Source organism: Colossoma macropomum, unplaced genomic scaffold, assembly GCF_904425465.1.
Source record: "Colossoma macropomum unplaced genomic scaffold, Colossoma_macropomum, whole genome shotgun sequence".
NCBI lineage: Eukaryota > Metazoa > Chordata > Actinopteri > Characiformes > Serrasalmidae > Colossoma > Colossoma macropomum.
In genome coordinates this window covers 10,890,877-10,910,870 of record NW_023494806.1, presented here as the reverse complement: position 1 = coordinate 10,910,870, position 19,994 = coordinate 10,890,877, and the positions used below count along the sequence as shown (strand labels likewise).

General features: G+C 39.8%; 2 protein-coding genes across 3 annotated transcripts in view; both read right to left on the bottom strand.

The window, feature by feature from the left end:
- ddx31 (DEAD (Asp-Glu-Ala-Asp) box polypeptide 31) overlaps positions 1-13,638 on the bottom strand; it is a 35,673-nt gene extending 22,035 nt beyond the window's left edge. Inside the window, exons 1-14 of one of the 2 annotated variants that reach the window (XM_036598536.1) lie at positions 13,561-13,638; positions 13,008-13,129; positions 12,247-12,509; positions 12,044-12,119; positions 11,670-11,713; positions 11,507-11,577; positions 11,002-11,066; positions 8,778-8,822; positions 8,610-8,651; positions 6,896-6,960; positions 6,611-6,730; positions 6,400-6,506; positions 4,026-4,264; positions 3,520-3,681 (exon numbers count right to left, since the gene is read on the bottom strand). In XM_036598536.1, coding sequence (XP_036454429.1) covers positions 3,520-3,681; positions 4,026-4,264; positions 6,400-6,506; positions 6,611-6,730; positions 6,896-6,960; positions 8,610-8,651; positions 8,778-8,822; positions 11,002-11,066; positions 11,507-11,577; positions 11,670-11,713; positions 12,044-12,119; positions 12,247-12,509; positions 13,008-13,109 — 1,401 coding nt within the window. In that variant the 5' untranslated portion in view covers positions 13,110-13,129; positions 13,561-13,638. The remainder of the gene's footprint in view (positions 1-3,519; positions 3,682-4,025; positions 4,265-6,399; positions 6,507-6,610; positions 6,731-6,895; positions 6,961-8,609; positions 8,652-8,777; positions 8,823-11,001; positions 11,067-11,506; positions 11,578-11,669; positions 11,714-12,043; positions 12,120-12,246; positions 12,510-13,007; positions 13,130-13,560) is intronic. The other variant, XM_036598538.1, reaches the window with a different exon arrangement.
- A 1,958-nt stretch (positions 13,639-15,596) lies between these two features.
- ak8 (adenylate kinase 8) overlaps positions 15,597-19,994 on the bottom strand; it is a 36,627-nt gene continuing 32,229 nt past the window's right edge. The window contains exons 13-14 of the mRNA XM_036598199.1: positions 18,331-18,411; positions 15,597-18,237 (exon numbers count right to left, since the gene is read on the bottom strand). Coding sequence (XP_036454092.1) covers positions 17,991-18,237; positions 18,331-18,411 — 328 coding nt within the window. The 3' untranslated portion in view covers positions 15,597-17,990. The remainder of the gene's footprint in view (positions 18,238-18,330; positions 18,412-19,994) is intronic.

Genomic DNA, 19,994 nt, shown 5'->3' with positions numbered 1-19,994 from the left:
AGTTCCCTGTCTTTATAAGGTTTGTGTCTTTGTGTAATATTATACAAGTCACTGGGTTATGCTATAATAGCGGCATAAAATAAACAAAAAGACAGTGGGTCGGTTTCTCATCAATCAACCCTAGTCTTGGTCTAAACTGCAGTGACAATGACCGATAGCCATTGGAAATTCTTTAGTACAAGCTTCAGAATAATCTGGGTCTGTAAAAAAGGCCCAATAAAAACTAAACTGTCACCTGGAATGATCTGTATGACATGAACTCAGGTTTAACTAGAGGAGAATTCTGCACTTTCAGGAACGAGAGAAAGATGATACCTGCTGCATCTATGCAGACATGCTAGCTAACTTCTTCCTACAGGAACAAAGAGGAAGTAGCAGTGCCATGGATGACTGCCCAGCCAACAACAGAGACAGACAGCACATCTCTTTCTCTGCCTCTCACTCTCTCTCTCTCAGTGTGGAGCACAATCTGTTGTGTATGCTGGAACAGCTGTGCGTCTCCTGCAGCTCTCCTCATCGGAGGAGACGGCCAGCGCCCGGCCTGTGCTGTCCCATTACCAAACCCATCCATAACGCTGCCGGCTGCCTTGGCTGCTGGAGCCGCTCTCGTTAATATCTTAGGAGGGACGGGCAGGAAGGCCTCGAGCGCCAGGGCCCTCCTGAGCCCGCTGGCCTGCTCGGGCCATATGGGCAGTCCAGGCCACGTCCATTAGCGTGGGGGGGTGAGGGCTGGGACCTGGGCAGGGTGGCCCGTGTGTGTGCGTCCCCTGGCACTGCCACGGGGCACCCGACTGTTGCTGCCACTCCACCAGCTGGTCCTAGTCAACCTGACCCTGACTAGACAGCAAACAATCATCCGTTTAGGCTGTGGCATCATTGAGCAATGCAGCTGGGGAACATACAAATACATAGATATAAAGGGTTCATAACTATCACTCTGAGAAGAGACTCTCCAAACTGGTTTTATCACAAGACTAAGCTAAGTAGTTTTAAAGACTGAATGTTGACATTGTGTGTTAAAGAAATAGCCTGGTGGTTTGTGGTAGAGGTCAGCACTGCTCCAGCTGGACCGTGGGACCCACCACAACATTTTGTGTCATGGGACTAATTTTCAGTATTGTGTGCGGGAGCGGGCAGGTAAACAGCCACTGCGGGCGGGATAGGGACGAAGAATGCATGAAGAGAAAACCCGCAGATCAATGAATATCGCAGCAATCGGTCAGATGAACAACATGCGAATTCTCATAGCTTACAGAGACGGTGGAGCCTTCGGTCCGATGGCCACAGCTGCCGAGTCCAGCAAAATACCAAAAATAACCTCTCTGTGGTTTAATTCTTGCTTTGTGTTTACTGGGAATAAATGGTGGAGTGGGACAAATGATTCCAACTTTCTGTGGGAGCAAGCTTAATCTTGCAGGAGCAGGCCTGAAAAAACAGTCCCACACAAAACTCTAATTTGCTGTATGTGAATGCTGGTGTCTCGATTTGATACAACAAAAATAAAGCTTTTACATTTAAATTATATGCCTTACATTAACTTGTTAATGCTTCCATTTTCAGTTTATTAGATCATTAAATAAAATGACAATACTTGAAACAAAAGCTGTGCTTTATAGCATTTCAATCTAATGCCTCACACTAACTTGTTAATGTTTCCATTTTCATTTTATTAGATCATTAAATAATATAAAAGTACAACACTTGAAACAAAAGCTGTGCTTTATAGCATCCTAATCTAATGCTTTAGCCACAAGATAATAAACCAGCTCCAATATACAATGTGATACAATACAATATGTTGTACTGTTACATGCCTAGATTCACAGATATTAGATTAGGCTGGAAAAACGCTGGAGTATTCCTTTAAAGTAAGGAATAATAAGAAAATATCTAGAGCCTAGTCTTGGATTAACACCAATGTTGTACTGCAAATTCCATTAAGATAAAGTTTAGGCTTAATCAGTGTCTGGGAAACAGGCCCTAATGGTTTTAAGCAGGGCGCCAATGAATATATGACAAAATGAGATGACTAAAATATTCAAAAAGGAATGCAATTCGAATAACTGGGACTTTTACCCATTTTTATGAAAGCATGTGCTTCAGTGCATCAGGTTTCATCAGTCTGATGGGAAACAGCAAATCATCAGTAGCGTGCGGAAGCAGCGCATCTAAAAAGAGCAAGATAATTTTCCTGCACATCACACAAAAAACAGAGCTTTATCGTTAGACTTTTTCATGTCGATCAAATGGTCCTTTTACTGTCATGGTCATACTGCAAAGATATCAACCCCCATGACAATGAAGAGGTGGGGCTGTCAAGACTCCATTCCTACCGGCCTGTTCTAGAGCTCTAATTTGAGGCAATAATAACTAGGCTGAAGTCAGTTTATCTATTTGACAGCTTTTTGTTCCACCTTAAACGGTGCAGCAATTATACTCCGACACCTGCACCATTTAAGGTGAAACAAAACATTTGAATAAGAAACTATCGAATGAGAAAGTCTCCAGCTTTGTGCGCTAATGTCAGTTTTAATCACCTGGTGCGGTTCAAATGGTTTTCCTGCTGCTCTAGATTGCTAGCTGTTATGCTCTCCACTGCATTCACCTGTGAGAATAAATAAGGTGTTTTCACACCTGAAAGTCCAGACCAAGGCTCATGCTACACTGGATACATTTGATCCGGTAAGTTTTTGTTTCACATCGCAATTTTGCGAGTGTACTAAAGAACTGTGCAAGACAAACCTAGGTCCTGTCATCATCACATACGTGGGCTGAAGTCTTCCTAAACTTGACACTGACTGGTGTGTGGAAGAGCGCAAGTCTGACGTTGGCGTGTTGACAGTTCGATGAGTAGCCTTTTCCGTTTGAATGGAGAAAAATGAATGAATGGATTAATTTTATTGCCAGTATACTATCTTTATATACTGCTGCTGCAGTTTCTTTATTTTCAGAGGGGACTGCTCTCCCATCCTATCACAACCTCTCTCCCTCTCATCTTTTTACAAAATAAAGTTTCGCCATTTTTATGTTATTTTTGAAGTTGACTTTTGACTTTCTCGTCAGACCAAATTACAGTTAAATGTTTCATCCCTTCTCTCCGTGTGCTACCGCCGCTCATTTTTACTTCTCTCCCTGTTCTTTTTCTTTTTCTATTGTTTAATGAGTGCCAGTAGCCTGCCTTAACTTCCTGTAATTGGTCCAAAAGTCCAAACCATCCAAAAAAGTTTTCACACCGCAAATTAACCAAACTATGGATCAGTTTGGGCCAGATCGAGACCACCTCTTTTGGTCGGACCAAATTCTGGTCCTTTGGTTCAGAGCGTGGCCCGAGCCACCTTTCACACCTGCTTTTTTTGCTACCAAACAAAGTAGGTGTGAAAGCACCCTAAGAGTGTTCTGGCCAGCAAACAATCCATCTATCCTTAGTTTTAACATGAAAGATTTAACATGAGATTCTGTCTGTACAGCTCTAGTAAGACAGCTCGCGTGCTGCACATTTGTAGACATAAGACATCTCACCTCTTGTTGCATGTTGCCATGGAGCCGGAGGAAGTTGACTGGTGGCTGGTGTTTGGATGTGGTGCTGGGTTTGCCACACAAAACAGTAGAGAGGAGCGTGACCAGGAACTCCACTGCTTCACAGCTGGACACGAAGACGATGAGCTTCTGACTTTTCTCAAACTGACAAGAACCATGAGAGAAGTTAAAAACCTTGCCTCCAAACTTTTACCTCTTTATTGTGTCCATTAAAGAACTGAATTTTTCATGGTCTACATTATAAGCAATGGACACATTCATCTCTCGCATACTTGGACCTGTTAACTTGCTTCCAAAAAAGGCTCCCACTTGCATCATTCCACAGACTATTTGAGGTCACACCTGCTGTTCATGTCTCACCCATATTTTTAGGTAGACTACACAATATAAAAACACTGGACCCCACAGCAAATCTACATGACATCTGGAAATCAGCAGGATCAATACTGATTACCACTAAATTCCTGAGGGGTCATTTTGGTAATTACCTTACACTTGGCCAGTATAAATGCAGCGAGGCAGACTAGGCGCAGTTTACTGGGCACCACCACCACATGCTGCTGTAGCTTGTCAGGAATAGCGTAGCTGTCGGTCAGGTCAGGCTGGGGAGCAGAAGATTGTATGGCAGTTTGGGGAGAGGGCTCTGCTGCCTTCAAACTCCCATCCACATCTGAGACCTGGATGTACACTGGGTCAGTCATACTAATGCTGGCTAACCGCGACAGCCCTGGAGAAGAAAAAAAGGATCAGTGAGGAAAGGTTTCAACAGTGTGAAGATCAGGGTTGTGCCCTTCAAGTCAACAAACATTCTTGACTGACTAAAGATTGTCATTTGACTAAAGGAAGTCATTTATTTCTTAATTTTTGCAATCACATGTTTTTCTTCAATTTTCCAAGAGAATTAAAACTAAAACTGCACATTCTCTGCAAATTATATTCAGACCACAGCTAGTGAGTATAATACAGCCCTATTTAATGTAGAAAACTGTTCACACATATCAGTGTTTCTGGTAAAGTTTCAATACAGAGTACTGAAGATGAAGGTGGTGTGTGAGTTCATCATAAAAACTTAAAACAAAGTAAAACAAACTTTAAATTTCAAATTGAATACATCACTTAAAAACCTAATTGCCATGTTTAACAGTAGCTGGCTACACTTAAATGTGTAATAAAAATATTCTGCATGGCAGAATGAAAGTCTCCAATTAAAATGCAAACAAGGGATGCCCTAACTCATAAACAACAAACAAACTAAGCAGAAGAACAAGCCCTTGTTTTGATGATAATTAGTCCGAGCAGCTCTTAGCTGTTCATTATTAGAACAAGATGAAGCCGAAAAAGGGTCCGATGCATTGCTTTTGTAACATTTACTGGCTCTAACTTCAAGTTAGGCACTGCTGTCAGGTTAACGCTGAACAATGGCACCTGCGCAGTGAAAAAAAAGCCACTGATCTGAGTGTTCTCATTAAGGCCACATGGCCAGGAATCAGACATGTATGTATGTATGTTTGACAACCAAGTGCTAGATGACAGAAATGAAAGTTGCGAAAGGACGTCTCTTTCTGTTCAGCTTCCAATTGACGGCTTCATCTGTTTGGCTTCAAAGCTTAATTTAAAAAGACGTCTGAGCTACAGCACAGAGCGGCAGTTGCCTAAAGGCCTTTACACACTGAAAGCAATTTATTCGTGTAGCTTTCTTGGACAACAGTAAATTAATCTGAGTGTGTAGAACTGATAATATCCTGCAAACCAAACACACAACCAACATTATTTTACTCATGCTCTGTTAGATTTTTGCAAACTTTTTGAAAGCAACCTAAACTTACTGACCAATCAGTCATCTCTGCTGTTGGCTTGACAACAGCCAAGCTGATAGAGCAGAAGTATCCCAGCAACTTTTTGACCAAAATCAGACGATTCATTTGCCTTCTGCTTCTTCACAGATGCTGTTAGCATCTCCAAACACAGATAAACTGAGCTCAAACTGAGTTATAGAGCTGTATCTGAAAGCTCTCATAAAGTTCCCACTCCTGAATGAGGTGGTGAAACTCTCTGTGCTCTTTTTACTTTTCTAAATTCAAAAGAAGCCCATTCAGTGTCATCATCTGCTTGTTTTGTGAGGAGCATAGGAGATCTTTGTCACCTGAAGACATTCTGCCTGTATGTTTGTTTTTGTAGCACAATAAGGCTCATCACTCACTCAGGTATTTTCCCTTAAGCTTCATTTTCGTTCTTCTCAGTCTCAGATAAGGTGGCTGTTTCATTTGTAGGTGGTCCAGCCTCAGGATCTTTCTTTTTGAAAGACTCTGTCTGTGACTATTTATCCAGGATGGGTGAATTTTATACAAATGGAAAGAGAAACGTTTTGCTTTGCACTGAAAATCTAACCATAGCTAGCATTTTGCCAGACTAATAAATGAGGTTGACCTAAATAAGATGTTCTATTTTTTGCAAAAAATGTCATATTTAAAATTTCTTTTGGTTAAATGTCTATGTACTGTGAAATTGTATATAAATAAAATAAAAAACGTCTATTATAGCAATTACTGCCGTGGCCCCCTTGCACTACCACTGCAGCCCGCTGGGATGCATGATCGTAATCGGCCAATACTCAACATGACTTCTGGGGTCCAAAAAACTGGATTGTGAAATCTCTAGTGCAAGCAAATTTTAAGATTAGTTGACTTTTACTCTAAAAATCTCAAAGGTTAGCTGTGTTATTAGCTAAGAAACTAAAGGTGAAGGCAGATGTCCATTCTACTACAGTGACAGGGAAGAACAGGTTTAAAGGTGCTTGACAGTGAGGCAGTTTGACAGAGAGAACTCTGATCCTCAACTCCTGCTTCTAACGGCCAGGCTTACCCTCAGTGAGAGTGGCAGACAGCAGCACGTTCTGCCTAGCAGGTCCAGCAGCATTCAGTGCATTCAGTATTACAGTCAGATCCTTCTCAAAACCCATGTCCAGAGTCCTATGAAAACCAAAGAACAGATGCTTCCAGGAACTGTTACCTCTAAAATAAAACATACATACATAAATCATAAATGAGATACTGTCACTCTATCACACACAGACCTGTCTGCCTCATCCAGAACGAGCCAGCGAACAGCACTGAACACAATACTAAGAGTATTCTTGATGTGGTCCACCAGCCTGCCTGGGGTGGAGATCAGAATGTTTATTCCCTTCCGCAATCTGAAACACAATCACAGAAAAATACAACGAACTTCACCATGTTAACGTTCAGATCACTAAAACACTAATCTTCCACTGGATAAATGGATATTCAGTTATTTTGATCATTCTTATACTGAAGAGCTGAATTCTTTCTGAAAAAGAGGTTCAGTATGTTGCTCTTGCCTGGCTTTCTCTGATTTTCTCTTTTCTCCTCCCATCAGGACTCCAGGTACAATCCATGTGAAGGGCTGCAAAATGAGGAGAACCAGAGACAAATAAAAACAGGGCAAACTGGTTTGGGAAAATCAAATCAACTGGCAACACTAGAAATGGCACCAATCTAATACGGAGTATCGGTGTTGGGCCGATATTAACAGAAAATGCTGTCAGATATCAGATAGTAAGCCTGTCATAATTATGAAATAATCGCCTGATGGCAATTTTTGAAACCGTCTCCAATCATTTTTCCACAGTTGTTAGCTTTTAAAATCACAACAAATAGAATGTGAAAGGGTTTCCACAGTTAAGGCAAATACAGTTGTATGCAAAGGTTCTGTTGATTTTCTAAGTAAAAATCCTCTATAGAGAACTGAACTTAAGATAGTCATAGTGTTCATTTAAGTCATTCGGAAGACCACGTCGCCATTTTGGAAGGCAAGCTGTGACTCTGACTGTGCTATAATAGAGCTCGTCTCATCACCGTTACTGCAGCTACAGCCCTGCAAGTGAATAAAAACCAAGCAAACGCTAAGAGACGAAGATTTGTTAGATTGGTGGACTGGATCTGTATAGCCTGCACATCTCCAGAGTTCAGAACATTCCAGTGCGTGACATTTAATAAAAACTAATAAAAGTGCCCACCAAAGCTGCCAAAGCTCTTAAATAATAAACTCACACATAAAAAGTAATCTTGTCAACTTCATATTCACCAGTTTCTCATGAATTTTCCGTTCCACTTTAAATGGTGCAACTATACTGAGGTGCCTTGAACGAACAAATTTTGAAAGTTGGCAAATATAAAGCTAACATCAGCTTACCTCAATAAATATATTTATTTACCTTAATAAATGATCCTTAATCAACAAATACCCCAAACCTTTGCTTGGAGATGTTTAACTGTTTCTGAGAAGTTAATGTTCAGCACAGCAAAGCTATAATCAGCCACTGGAGCTGTTGAACGCGTCTCACTGGCTGATGTAACACTGTGTTTCAAACCACACACTTCTGTACTTCACCTACTACACGAATGAGTGCACCTCTATTGGTCTATGCACTATTTTTGTATACTTTTTAGTGTGCTAGTATGTAGATTGGAACATGAAAATAATAATGCAGCCGTTTAGATTATAGCTTTAGTTTGTCATCATTACAACCACAAATCAAATGAAATCAAGCCAGTACTCTCAAATACATTGGTTTATGTGCTTTAAAAAATTAAAAAGGTTTAAAAATGTGTTTTACTGCCTTTGGATCAGTTACGGCTTTATTATCTCATTTATTTATCTCATGTTATCTACAAGGACAAACACATTTCTGCAAATATTGCAAAAATGTGTAAAATTTATTTTTTTGCTCAATTTGAAATATTGGAAAAACATAAAATCTAAAAATGTGCCATAACTTTTGCATAGGCAATTTTTTTGTTTTATTTTTTCTCCTCAATATTTTATATTTAGCAAATAAACAATAATTGTGCATTAATTTCACATAGAAAATAACAAAACAGCATTTAAGCACAGATGACCAAACTTTTGCATACGACTGTATTTTGAGTATGAAGGCCTACATCAGCAACTCAAGGGCAACAGTGAGCCCCTGAAATGGTATGCAAAAGAAGCAAGACAGCCACTCTCTTCAGTGTGTAATGGGATCATTACGTCATCAGATATAATTTTACCTTTAAAAGCTTCTGGAAGATTTGAAAGCTCTGCTGGGCCAGCTGAGGAAGAACAGGAATGAGAAGTTAAAGCAGACAGCTCAAAGAAGTAATCAGGCATCACATAATGAACACAAAGCATCCTTATACAGCAGGAACAAGAATGTAAAATAATTTTTTACTGCATACCTCTCTCGTAGGTACAATCACTATAGCCAGCGGCCCATCTGATCTCTGAAATAGCGTTCAAATAAATAATAATAAAAAAAATGTGTTAAATAAAATCTAACGAGCACTAAATCAAGCAGGAGCGACAAAACACTAGAACACCCACTGGACCCATCAGTATAGCAAAATGACAGTATGACAGCACACATCCCCTAGCTAACGGCTCTGTTAATTCACTCAGTAGATTTCTATGAAACGTTTCTTAAGAACACATCTGATGTGACAACATCGTCTCTATCTAATCCCTGCTGAACATCTATCTGAATCTCAAACAGATGCTGTTCCATACTGAGGAATAACAGCAGGTTTTCAGTTTTAATTTAAGACTGTTCTAAAATGTAGGAGGAAATGATCAGACAGAGCAAGACAGGAAGAGTAAAGCAAAGCTTTCTGCACCTCACTGAGATCCAACATTCAAACTACTCACACCTGGCACAAAACTACAGTGTGATTACAGTACTGTGCAAAAATGAGAGACCAGTCTTCCATTTTTTTAAATTTCCAGTCAAAACAAGTACCAGTTATTCAATTTTAGTGCCAGAAAAAAGCAGAAATCATATTAAACAGAAAATTACACAGAAGCCTCCACAATTAAATATAAGCCTGTTCCATATTTAGTGGGTCCACTCATTGGCTTTATTACAGCTTCCATTCTTTTCATGAGACTTGCTTTCAGTTTTTCAAAAAAATCTGGGGTAGTTTTTTTTCCACGCCTCCAAAGTTCACTCTTAGAAGTTGGCTGCCATTATCCACAAGTGGAAAAAACTTGGAACAGTGGTGAACCTTCCCAGAAGTGGCTGGCCTACCAAAATTTCAACAAGAGAACAGTGACAACTCATCCAGGAGGTCACAAAAGAACCCAAATGAACATCTAAAGAACTGCAGATCTCACTTGCCTCAGTTAAGGTCAATGTACACAATTCCACAATAAGACACCGGGCAAAAATGGCATCCATGGGAAAGCTGCTAGGCGCAAACCATGGCTGACCAAAAAGAACACAAAAGCTTGTCTGACAAAAAACATCTGGATGACCCCCATGAGTTTTAAGATAATATTCTGTGGACTGATGAGTCTGGGGCTGCTTTGCTTCTATAGGACCTGGACGACTTGTCATATCTGCTCTCTATCAGAAAATCCCAAAGGAGATTGTCTGCCAGTCAGTTCGTGACCTAAAGCTCAAGCGCAGTCGAGTTATGCAGCAGGACAGTGATCCGAAGCACACTAGCAAGTCCACCTCTGAATGGCACTGAATTCCATTGAGATGCTGTGGCAAGACCTTAAACAGGCAGTTCATGCATGAAAACCCTCAAATGCAGCCAAATTAAAACAATTCTGCAAAGAAAAGTGGACCACAGTTCCTCCACAACAATGTAAATGACTCTTCACAAGGCATCGCAACCATTTGATTGCAGTTGTTACTGCCAAGGGTGGCACAATCAATTATTAGGTTAGGTGGCAATTACTTTTTCACAGGGGTGATACAGGCTTTAAATAAAACTTTATTTTCAATAAACAGAATGATCATTTAAAAGCCGCATTTTGTGTTTGTTGTCTTTAGCTCATAATAAATTAGCTGGTTGATCTGAAACGTTTAAATGTGACGTATTAGCAAAAATAAAAGAAATCGGGTAGGGGGCAAATACTTTTTCACAGCACTGTATCTTCTATAGCCACTACAGATGCACATGAGAAAGAAATCTGAAAGGCAGCTAAGGTGAGTTTGGGTAGTTGTTTGTGTGAATGTTAGTGCTTCTTTGAAGGGGAACATAATGTCAATAACTCCTTTAGGAACAGTTTATGTTGGGAGGACATGCTATAACTCATTGGTTTGAAGACTGGAAGTATAGAACAGTTAACAGTTATGAACAGTTAACAGTTACTGGCAGTAGTGAGTACAAAAGTAAAGAGTCGATAAATTAAATGCCAAATGGATTTTCTGGTCAATATCAATCTTTTCTGCTTTTTTTCCTGACACTAAAAAATGAATAACTTGCACTGAATGGCCATTTTGACTGGAAATTAAATAAACAAAAGGGTAGTCTCTGACTTATATAATACCATATACATAATAACAGAAATAGAGCGGTTGCTCTTAATGCAGCAAGAAAATGAAGCCCAAAAACTACACCAAAACACTGTACTTAAAGAAAAATTGCTCATTCTTAGAAATCAGGTCTCACTTGCCTTTATTTTGGGTTGTACAGCTTGTAAGGACTGGACCAGAGGAATTCCGTAAGCCAGTGTTTTACCTAAACAACCAATGACAGGACACGTTAGCTGCTACTGCACCATGAATTTTTGAGAACACTGCTGTTAGAGTTTAGACTATCACTTATGAGTACTTAACCCTTAGAAGTCATAGCTATCATCAACAATAACAAATGCAGGTTGTAATTCAAAATTAATTATTTCTCATTTTGCTCATTGCTCAAAAATCTGGAAGCGCAGATTCTAAAATTTAATCAAATTCACATTTGTGTTTGTAAGTAGGAGAGGACATATTTTATTACGATGCATGTTTGATGAAAGCCAATACAGAATGTTAAAATAATTTATAGTGTAGCCCACAGTCATTAAATATATAATTATGTAATTACAAGGGAATAGCACAACGGAAGCACCTCTCCACTTTTATGGGTTAAAGCATCAACATAAAGTATTTCTGCGAATTGTAATATCTGATTATTACCTGATCCTGTTTGGGACCGAACAACAGCATCTTTCCCTGACATAAGAACTGGGATGGTCTCCTTCTGCACACTGTAAACATGCAGCAAAATGTGAGAATGCAAAAACACAGCTGGCATGATGCTAACACACTGATTTAAATGATGTAGACATTACGCCTGTACCTGGTCATACTGGTCACACTGAACACCTTATTGAGTGTCGCCACCTGTGGAGCAAGCCAGACGCATGGAAGTACACAAGATAATGTCAGTCTAGTCCAGGGATACACAGCTGTAATCCTGGAGGGCAGATGTCTTGCACAGTTTAAGGACTCCCCCGCCCAACCACACCTGATTCAACTCATCTGTTCAGCGCCACGTTTAGTGGATGCGTTTGAGTCTATGCTGGACAGTGGCTCTACAAGACTATGCTGGACAGTGGCTCTTCAGGACCGAACTTGTGCTCCCTTGCTCTAGTCAAATGCACTTTAATTCAAAAACAGACTTGCAAAATGTCAAGAGGAAAACAAAACTTGAAAGCACTGTAGCCATCTTACCAAATGAGGATGCAGGTCCAGCTCTTCAAATGAGTTACTAGTGAAGACCTTCTCCTTCACCTGGGTTACAGCAGGGCTAAAAGAAGAGCCAAGACAAAAGTGTTCATTTGACATTAACCCCCAATAAGAAACAATTCAGAAACTGACTGAAAGGCAGTGACACATTTCAAAATAAGACAAAGTTAAGAAGGTTATTTACCGACCTGACCACCTCAGGGATCTCAGGGTTGTTTCGGAAGAGAGACGATGTCTTGATAAAAGGTCTGTCATGCCCCTTGTCTTCTCCATGTCCTTTCTTTGGAGATGCTTTTGGTTTTAATGTTGATTTGGATGCTGGCTGGTGTCTACGTGCTGTGTTATTCTTAGGGTCTAGGTCTTGATCACTGGTATTTGTCTTCCTTTGTTTAGCAGAGTTGTCCTCTGGATTGCCAAACGAAGCCTTCCTTTTCCCAGTCCCAGACTTTTTCTGTATCATAAGAACAGACAGCAAGCTGTATGAACTGCACTGATAAGCAGGAACTTGGCACTAGAGGTGGGGAATACGTATATCATGGATCAGTGCCTCTAGAGGTGGAGAACTGTGATACTGGAGGGCAGGTGTCCAGCACAGTTTGGTGATTCTCTTGTCCAATACACCTATTATACCAGATGATCAGGTGCTGATTTGAATCAGGTGTTTGAGTAGGGAAATCACCAACGTGTGCCGGACATTTTTATAGCTTTACATCATTGTAGGACTTAATGGCTTTTGTTAAATGTGACAGTTTCACTGGTGCATTTTGTCCGTTCAAACTTGTTCACAAACTCCAGAAAAACTAAATATCGTCATACATATTGTGTACAGTGAATGTGTCTTCAAGTATCGTGATGCATAGCTATGTTTAACCACATCGCCCACCCTCACCTGGTGGAATAATGCTTGTCTGCAGGACACTTTGACAGTCTGGTTATAGGATGAACTCACCTCTGTCCATCTGTGCTGTGAGCCGTGTTGTTTCTGAGAGGAGGTGTGGTGGATTGATGGTGGAGGATCTGAGATGTTGAGCATCAACACGCCCTCAGCCATGGTAATGAACGAGACACCAACTACGGTGAAACAACAACTTCAGATTAAACTCTGACAAACGATCTTAACTGAGTGAACTCGAGATTAAACTAGATTAAATTACCTTAAAAGGCCAAACTGTTAAGCAGCAAGTTACAGCAGTGTATTTAAACTGACATGTCACAACGCAAAAACGCAGCTGAAGAAGCTAAAGTCAGCTTGTTACTTGCCAGCTTCTTATTCGAATTTTCTAGTTCCACCTTAAATGGTGCAGGAGTTCCATTCTGGTGTCTGAGGCGACAGAACGCAACTGCTGCAACATTTAAGGTGGAACGGGGAATTTCGAACAAGTAGCTGTCAAACAGGAAGCCGACTTCAGCCTCGCACACAACTGTGTACTTAAACTGCTAGAGAGGAAGAACAGCACACATAAACCTGCAGTTCGGATAACATTATTAAGCTGTTTGATTACCGTATCTAGAGAAATTCACCACAGCATCAGCTCAGAAAATTCCCACGTGTTTCTCTCCTTCTGCAAACAGCACACGAGTTTTTCCGGGTTGTGTGCATGTCAAAATAAAAGTCCACAAAATATTCAAATAAAACGCTCTAATTATCATTTTAAAACTTTGATTTAGTATAATATTATTATTTGTAACCATACGTTCAATTAACTACAATTTGTAAATTGCACATTATATGAAATCAACTGTAAATTCCAATGAAATGCTTTCATAGAAAACAGTTTCAATGTTTGCATGGCCTTTTGCTCAGCTTCAGGATTGCTGATCCCAATATGGAATAATATCTAGAAATATGGACAGTCTTGGTAAATATGGGCCAAATCTATGAAAAAATGTCTGCACTGAAAATCTGAGAAAATGTTAACCTCTTAGTGATGCAAAAAATAGATTTAAATTTAAACAAAAAATATTTTTTTATCCTTTTTCAAATCTCAAAACTCATGTAATACAATTATAATTACAAACACATGTAATACGTTTTCCTTCATATTTGACCTTCCTGAAGCACCTCTGAATCTGTTTCACTGATGTTTAAAATTACAATTACAGACAAAACACCCTCAATCATCCATCACAAATTAAATGTAACAAAACATTGTTTGCCTTCATAAATCAAACAATGGCTATTACAAAATTGTTTAACATCTAGAAATACCTCTCTGCACTATTTGGGAAACAGTTAAGAAGTTGTGGAGCTGTAATAAACCTGCTTGGAAGAGAACGCAAGTGTATTTTATCCTCACACACAACGAGGAAGAAGTTTCAAGAGTAAAACTTTCTCTCTAAGTATCATAGTTGGACAGTTGCAGGACTTCGTTGCATTGTGGGATCAAGTCTCCATCAGTCAACCTCCATGACAACAAACTCTATGGAAGACACGTCAGAAGAAAGCCTATGCATTTATGAGAACCTGAACTTGTAATAAAACTGCTAAAAGAAATCTTTTTATAATACATTTTTATAATTCTGAGCAGCTTCAGCCAGTAAAAGAGTTAAGGCTAGTACTTAAGGTTGCCATTGGCAGCCCTAAAAAGAAGTGGGACTTTGACTCGAACCAGGTTTTAAAGTAAGATGAGACAAAAACAGACCTTTATTGGTGAAAAAACAAACAAACAAATTAATGAAAAACTACAAACAAATGGTGGGTTTGGCATAAAAAGAGTCAAGATCATGCAGAAAAGAATTCTGTCCTCACTCTGGTATTGTAGTATAGTAGTGGATCTTTGATGTTTTAGAATTACTTTAATTCCAATGGCCTGGGAACTTTGTTGATGTCTGCTTTTTTTTTTATATCAACTTCTTGATATAGTCAAGATTACTGAATTTGTACTATGCTGCAAGAATAGTAATCAGGAGCTTTAACTGAAAAGTGAAGAGTTTTATTGTAGCAAGAAAATAAAATGTTAATGCTTTTTCCTGCAACTTAATTTGTTTCTGCTGTACATAAATTTAAAGAAAGTTACATGGTATATTTATCACTGATGAAGTCACTGAAAATTGAAAGCCATTTTTTTTTGTAGTTTCATGAGCTGGTACTGCATACCGCAATACAGTTTAACATATTGAAAAAAAAATCAAATATTGAATTGTATATATACATAATGTGCCAAAATGTTTGGACAGACCACATTTCATTTTAAGTGTTTACCCAATATGTTAAATTCAGCAAATAAACAGTAATTATGCATTAAAATGTGCAGACATGTTAACTTATTTTCACCTAGAAAATCAACAAAACCTGTGTAGTTTTACACAGTTAAACTGTATTTAGACTCTCAGGCCATATTACATTTAATCTCAGGTAAGAAGTACTTCATATCACTTTTGGGAGCAATATTTGAACAAGCTCACATCATTTTGCACAAACAGTAATAAAAATGTCACTGCTTAATGAAAGAGACCGACAAGCCTTTTACACATTTTATTACACAATATGAAGGAATAAACATGGATAATGCATTAAAATGAAGTTGTACTTGGAATCATCTAACTACTGCAGGCATCTGTGCTAAAAATCTGTACCGCAGCTTTTGGCTTCATTTAGTTAAGCTCATTTCATCAGAATCTCCACACTGTTTTCCCTCTCCCAGAATGTTCCTCTCATTCGGGAAGATTCACATATGTGCTAACAAATTTGGTCTTTCTTTGGAGAGTAAACAGGCTGTGTGCTGAGATGGAGCTGAGATCATAATGCCTGTCTAATTAAAAAACACATCACACTTCTGCCACTAACTCACCCAATGAATATACCCCCTTATCCTTGTGTTTATGTATGCAGAGGAGATTCATATTCTGGACCTCATCAGCTATAATTAAGTCAGTGTCTGCCTGTCATGGCACAGAATCTGAGGGGAGTTTGAAAACCAGGCTGTTAAACATGTCTCTCTAACCAGTGCACTTAACTCCTTTCCTTCCCTTTGGGAGCCAATCCAGTGACCTCTGCGAGTGGAGAGAGAACGGGAGAGAAAGAACAAGAGAGAGAGAACAAGAGAGAGAGAAAGAGAGACGGGGGAGAGAGGGCTTAATAATCAGAGCAGCTCTTGCTCCTTAGCATGAGGCTACCGAAGCGCGACTAATACTACCCCTGACAAAGGGCCCGGACAGGCTGCATTTTATTGCGACATTAATTAAACACGTGTATAATTAGCTGGTTCGCTGTACTCCCCTGTGATCAGCTGGGGTCAACAAGCCAGGAGTGATTACCGACCAGAGGAACTACAGAGGAGCCGGATGTTTAATTCACTTTTGCTTGATATGTAGTATAACTTAGGGCAAAGGCATGTAATTGCCCCTTAGAGGTCTTGGGTGAAGAGTTACATACATGAGGCACTGTATCTCTATTTATAAAAGTATGTGTGCTGCATGTAAATATAAATCTCTGTGAAAGCAGCACAGATGAAAAACAAACCTAAAACACCAAATTGGAACTTCCGTAAACTTTTATTAACAGGATCAGTTTATCTATTTATCAGGAGCACTTGTAAAATGTGAATTATCTAATTACCTGAGACTGCTGTGCTACAGTCTGTAGCACTATAGCTTTTGGTTTTATTCCATCATTTTTCAACCTAATCTCTTCTTGTGTAACTATTACATATGGTTGAGCAATGCTGACAACAACATTGATACATTTCCTTGTACTTAGTAAAAAGACAGAAAACTCATTGGCTGAAGTCAAAGATGGGAGCTGGAGTCAGCAACTCAGACTCAAGTTGTACATGAGTCACATGTTGACTGACTCGTGAATCGACTCGGATTCATCCTCGAATGACTCGAGACTTATGAATAGTGAAATTTCAGCCTGAGAAAAGAAACACACAGGTTTTTTTTTAAATTAAGGAGTTTGAAGTAATATGTAAACATTGTCAAAGTTTCAAAAGATACCATAACTACCCAGTCGACACAGTCCATATATAGAAACCAAACTGCAAAAACAGCCTTTGCATATATTCAACTATTCAGCCCACAGCAGTTCAACCCCGCCCATTCTTATTAAAGTTCTAGGGAGTGTTTCAGCTCTGAGTGCTCTGAGTGCTTTTATGAGATGCAATACAGGGCAGCCAATCAGAACTCAGCCTGTTTCACTTTAAGGGATCAAGAAAGACTGTTAATCTTCATAAAGCTGTGATTACAGACCACAATCCTGTGGTCTAAAATGTACTAAAGTTTCAGATGGATTAGCTGCTAGCTAACTAGCTACCTCACGTGCTATATGAACTATGGAAACTGTTTCAAGTTTTTTTTGCCTCTGTCCTCTAAACACTCCATTTACGTGTAGCAGTTCGGTTCTGTCTGTCAGACTGAAGGTTTTTTTTTAAAATGAAAAGCTTGTTATCTGAAGACATGTCAACTCTGACAGGATTTTATTAGAAGTTTAATTTTGAAAAATTTAATGTCTGCTACTAAAACTGAGAGTAAATCCAAACTTTTACACTAAAGAATGAAGACTCACACCCCAGATACCCAAGACAGGAGTCGCACTTGCACCCCAGAGTCTCGAGATTAAACTTGGATTTGCACCCCAAGGACTTGAGACTTAACTTGGACATGCACCCCAGAAACCCGAGACTCAACTTGGACTGGCACGCCAAAGACTCGGACTTACATGAATCAACTTTTGAACAACTTTGGCTGAAGTAATTGCTAATTTGCTCCTACTATAAGTGTGTTTTGACTCACTTTTTTGACTCACAAGTTTTCTATTCTTTTCCAAGCACATGAAAACATATCTAAATTATAATCTTTGGTAATCGACTGCACTACACAGATGTAGCAGATGACGATTAGGCTGAAAAATGCTAGAGTATTAATTAAGCCTATTTCATCTGAATCTGATGTGTTTGAACACATTATAAACATGTACTAAAATATCCCACTCTTAGGCCCTGTCAGGCAGTACTTTGGGAAGACGGCCGACCAGCCTGCTCTCCAGGCACTCAAACACAGTGTGTGGATCCTGGTCAGCATTGACTCGCACAGCCTGTGGGTAGAAACCCTGTAGGGCAGATGCATGGGTCCAGTACTCCTTCAGCCTCCTCTGAACCTCAGCCTCTGAGTCACAGGGGTTATACCTCAACCGTGCATGCACTTCCGCACTTGGGGTGGGCTTGTACAGAGAGTGATACCTGGAGGGGTTAAAAAAAAAGCCAAAGTAAACGAGTTCTAAAAGAATTCCTGTAATTAAAGAACATGAATACGTGAACGAAGATATTTCTCACCTTTCTCCAGTCACCGGATCAATGGCCCTGAGAGTCAGCCGCTCAACAGCAACATCATCAGTCATCTCCAAAAAGAAGACTCTGAAAGAAAAGAGAAGCTTTCATCAGCACACATCTTCCATCTGAAACTCATCTTTTTGAGCTTCATTTTTTCAGAAAACTCTGAAGAACCACTGATCTTGATCTTGCGCATAGGAGTTTCTGACTGTCATGAATGATATTAGTTCTTTATCGGTGCTTCTGCAAAGAAACCGGAGACAACAATGCCTTTATGCTAGTGCTGCTTAAAATAATGGGAGGTCATGCGAAAAACCACAGGCAAATCCATCCATTACTGCCATTATTTTTGCAAAGTGCATTTAGTGTTAAGTATGGAATAATCATGACGCACTCTTATCAGGACTGAATAAATGATGAGCCGATAATGGAAAAAAGCGATGCTCTCCTGAGTGTGAAGGTACTTTAACACAGGAATGTTGGGGTCTCTACCCAGGGGTCCCTCTGGCTGCACGCTGTCCAGACACAAAGTGGCCCTAATGGCGTGATCAGGTGGGCGAGAACCAATCAGCTGGCCATGCCCACACCCATCCCTCCTGACCTTAAACACATCCCAAGCCTCAAGAGAACCGCAACCTCCAGTGACAACATCTACAACATCATGCAATTTTTACAGCCACCGAGGACGTGTTGTTTGGACCGCTTCAGCCGTGAAAAAGATCAGCAGAAATTGGGTGGCGAGCGGTAGTCCTCTCTAGAGGGGTGAAAGAAAGGAAAACGAGAGAAAATGAGAGAGAGATAGAGAGAGAGAGAGAGAGAGAGAGAGAGAGAGATAGAGAGAGAGAGAGAGAGAGAGAGAGAGAGAGAGAAGGAGATTTGAGATCTGCGTTTGATTAAATATTTAAATGCCTTTGTCCTTCTGGCTCTTGTGGATGCTGTAAAATAGTAGGCCCCTCGTGGAATGGACAAAGGATCCCTTTAACCACGCCGAGCTTCAACTGACCACTGTATTCAACTGAAACAAAAGCATGTTTGATGCATTTTCGAGGCCTGATACTCATCTGTGTGCCAGAGTGTAATCATGGAATTCAGGAAAAAGGAAGGCATTGCTTAATTTTTAATGAATATTTGTCTTAAAAAAGGAAATAATAACTACTCTGCAAAGCTATTAGAATTAATATTAATGCTTCTTCATGAAATATTCATCAATGTAGGGGAGAAAAAGGGGGTTGGGTGAGGGGGTGTCTGAGAAGGGCTTGCACTGGTGTGTATCTTTCCAGTTTTGATGTGGGGGGAGATGTACAATTTACACTGGATGTTGCTTTACATGACAGCTTGATATTCTCAAACAAACGACTGACGAAATAACAAGGCAGCTAACAAGCATCTGTCAGTCCTGGGCTGCTACAAATGATCCAAAACAGCATACATGATAAATATGCCTATGTGCTGATGTCAGAATATGTGTTTGTGTTGTGTTGGTGCATTTTGAGTGAATGTTCTCCAACTTGACGAAGCGGATACTTCCCTTTGACCCTATTATTCTTAACTATCCTCTCTGGGCTGAAGTGATCCAAGTAGGTCTTTGTATACACCCCCCCCCCACCTCTTCTTCCTCCTTTCCCTCCTTTTCCATCTCCCCAAATTAAGAAATTAATGAGGGATAG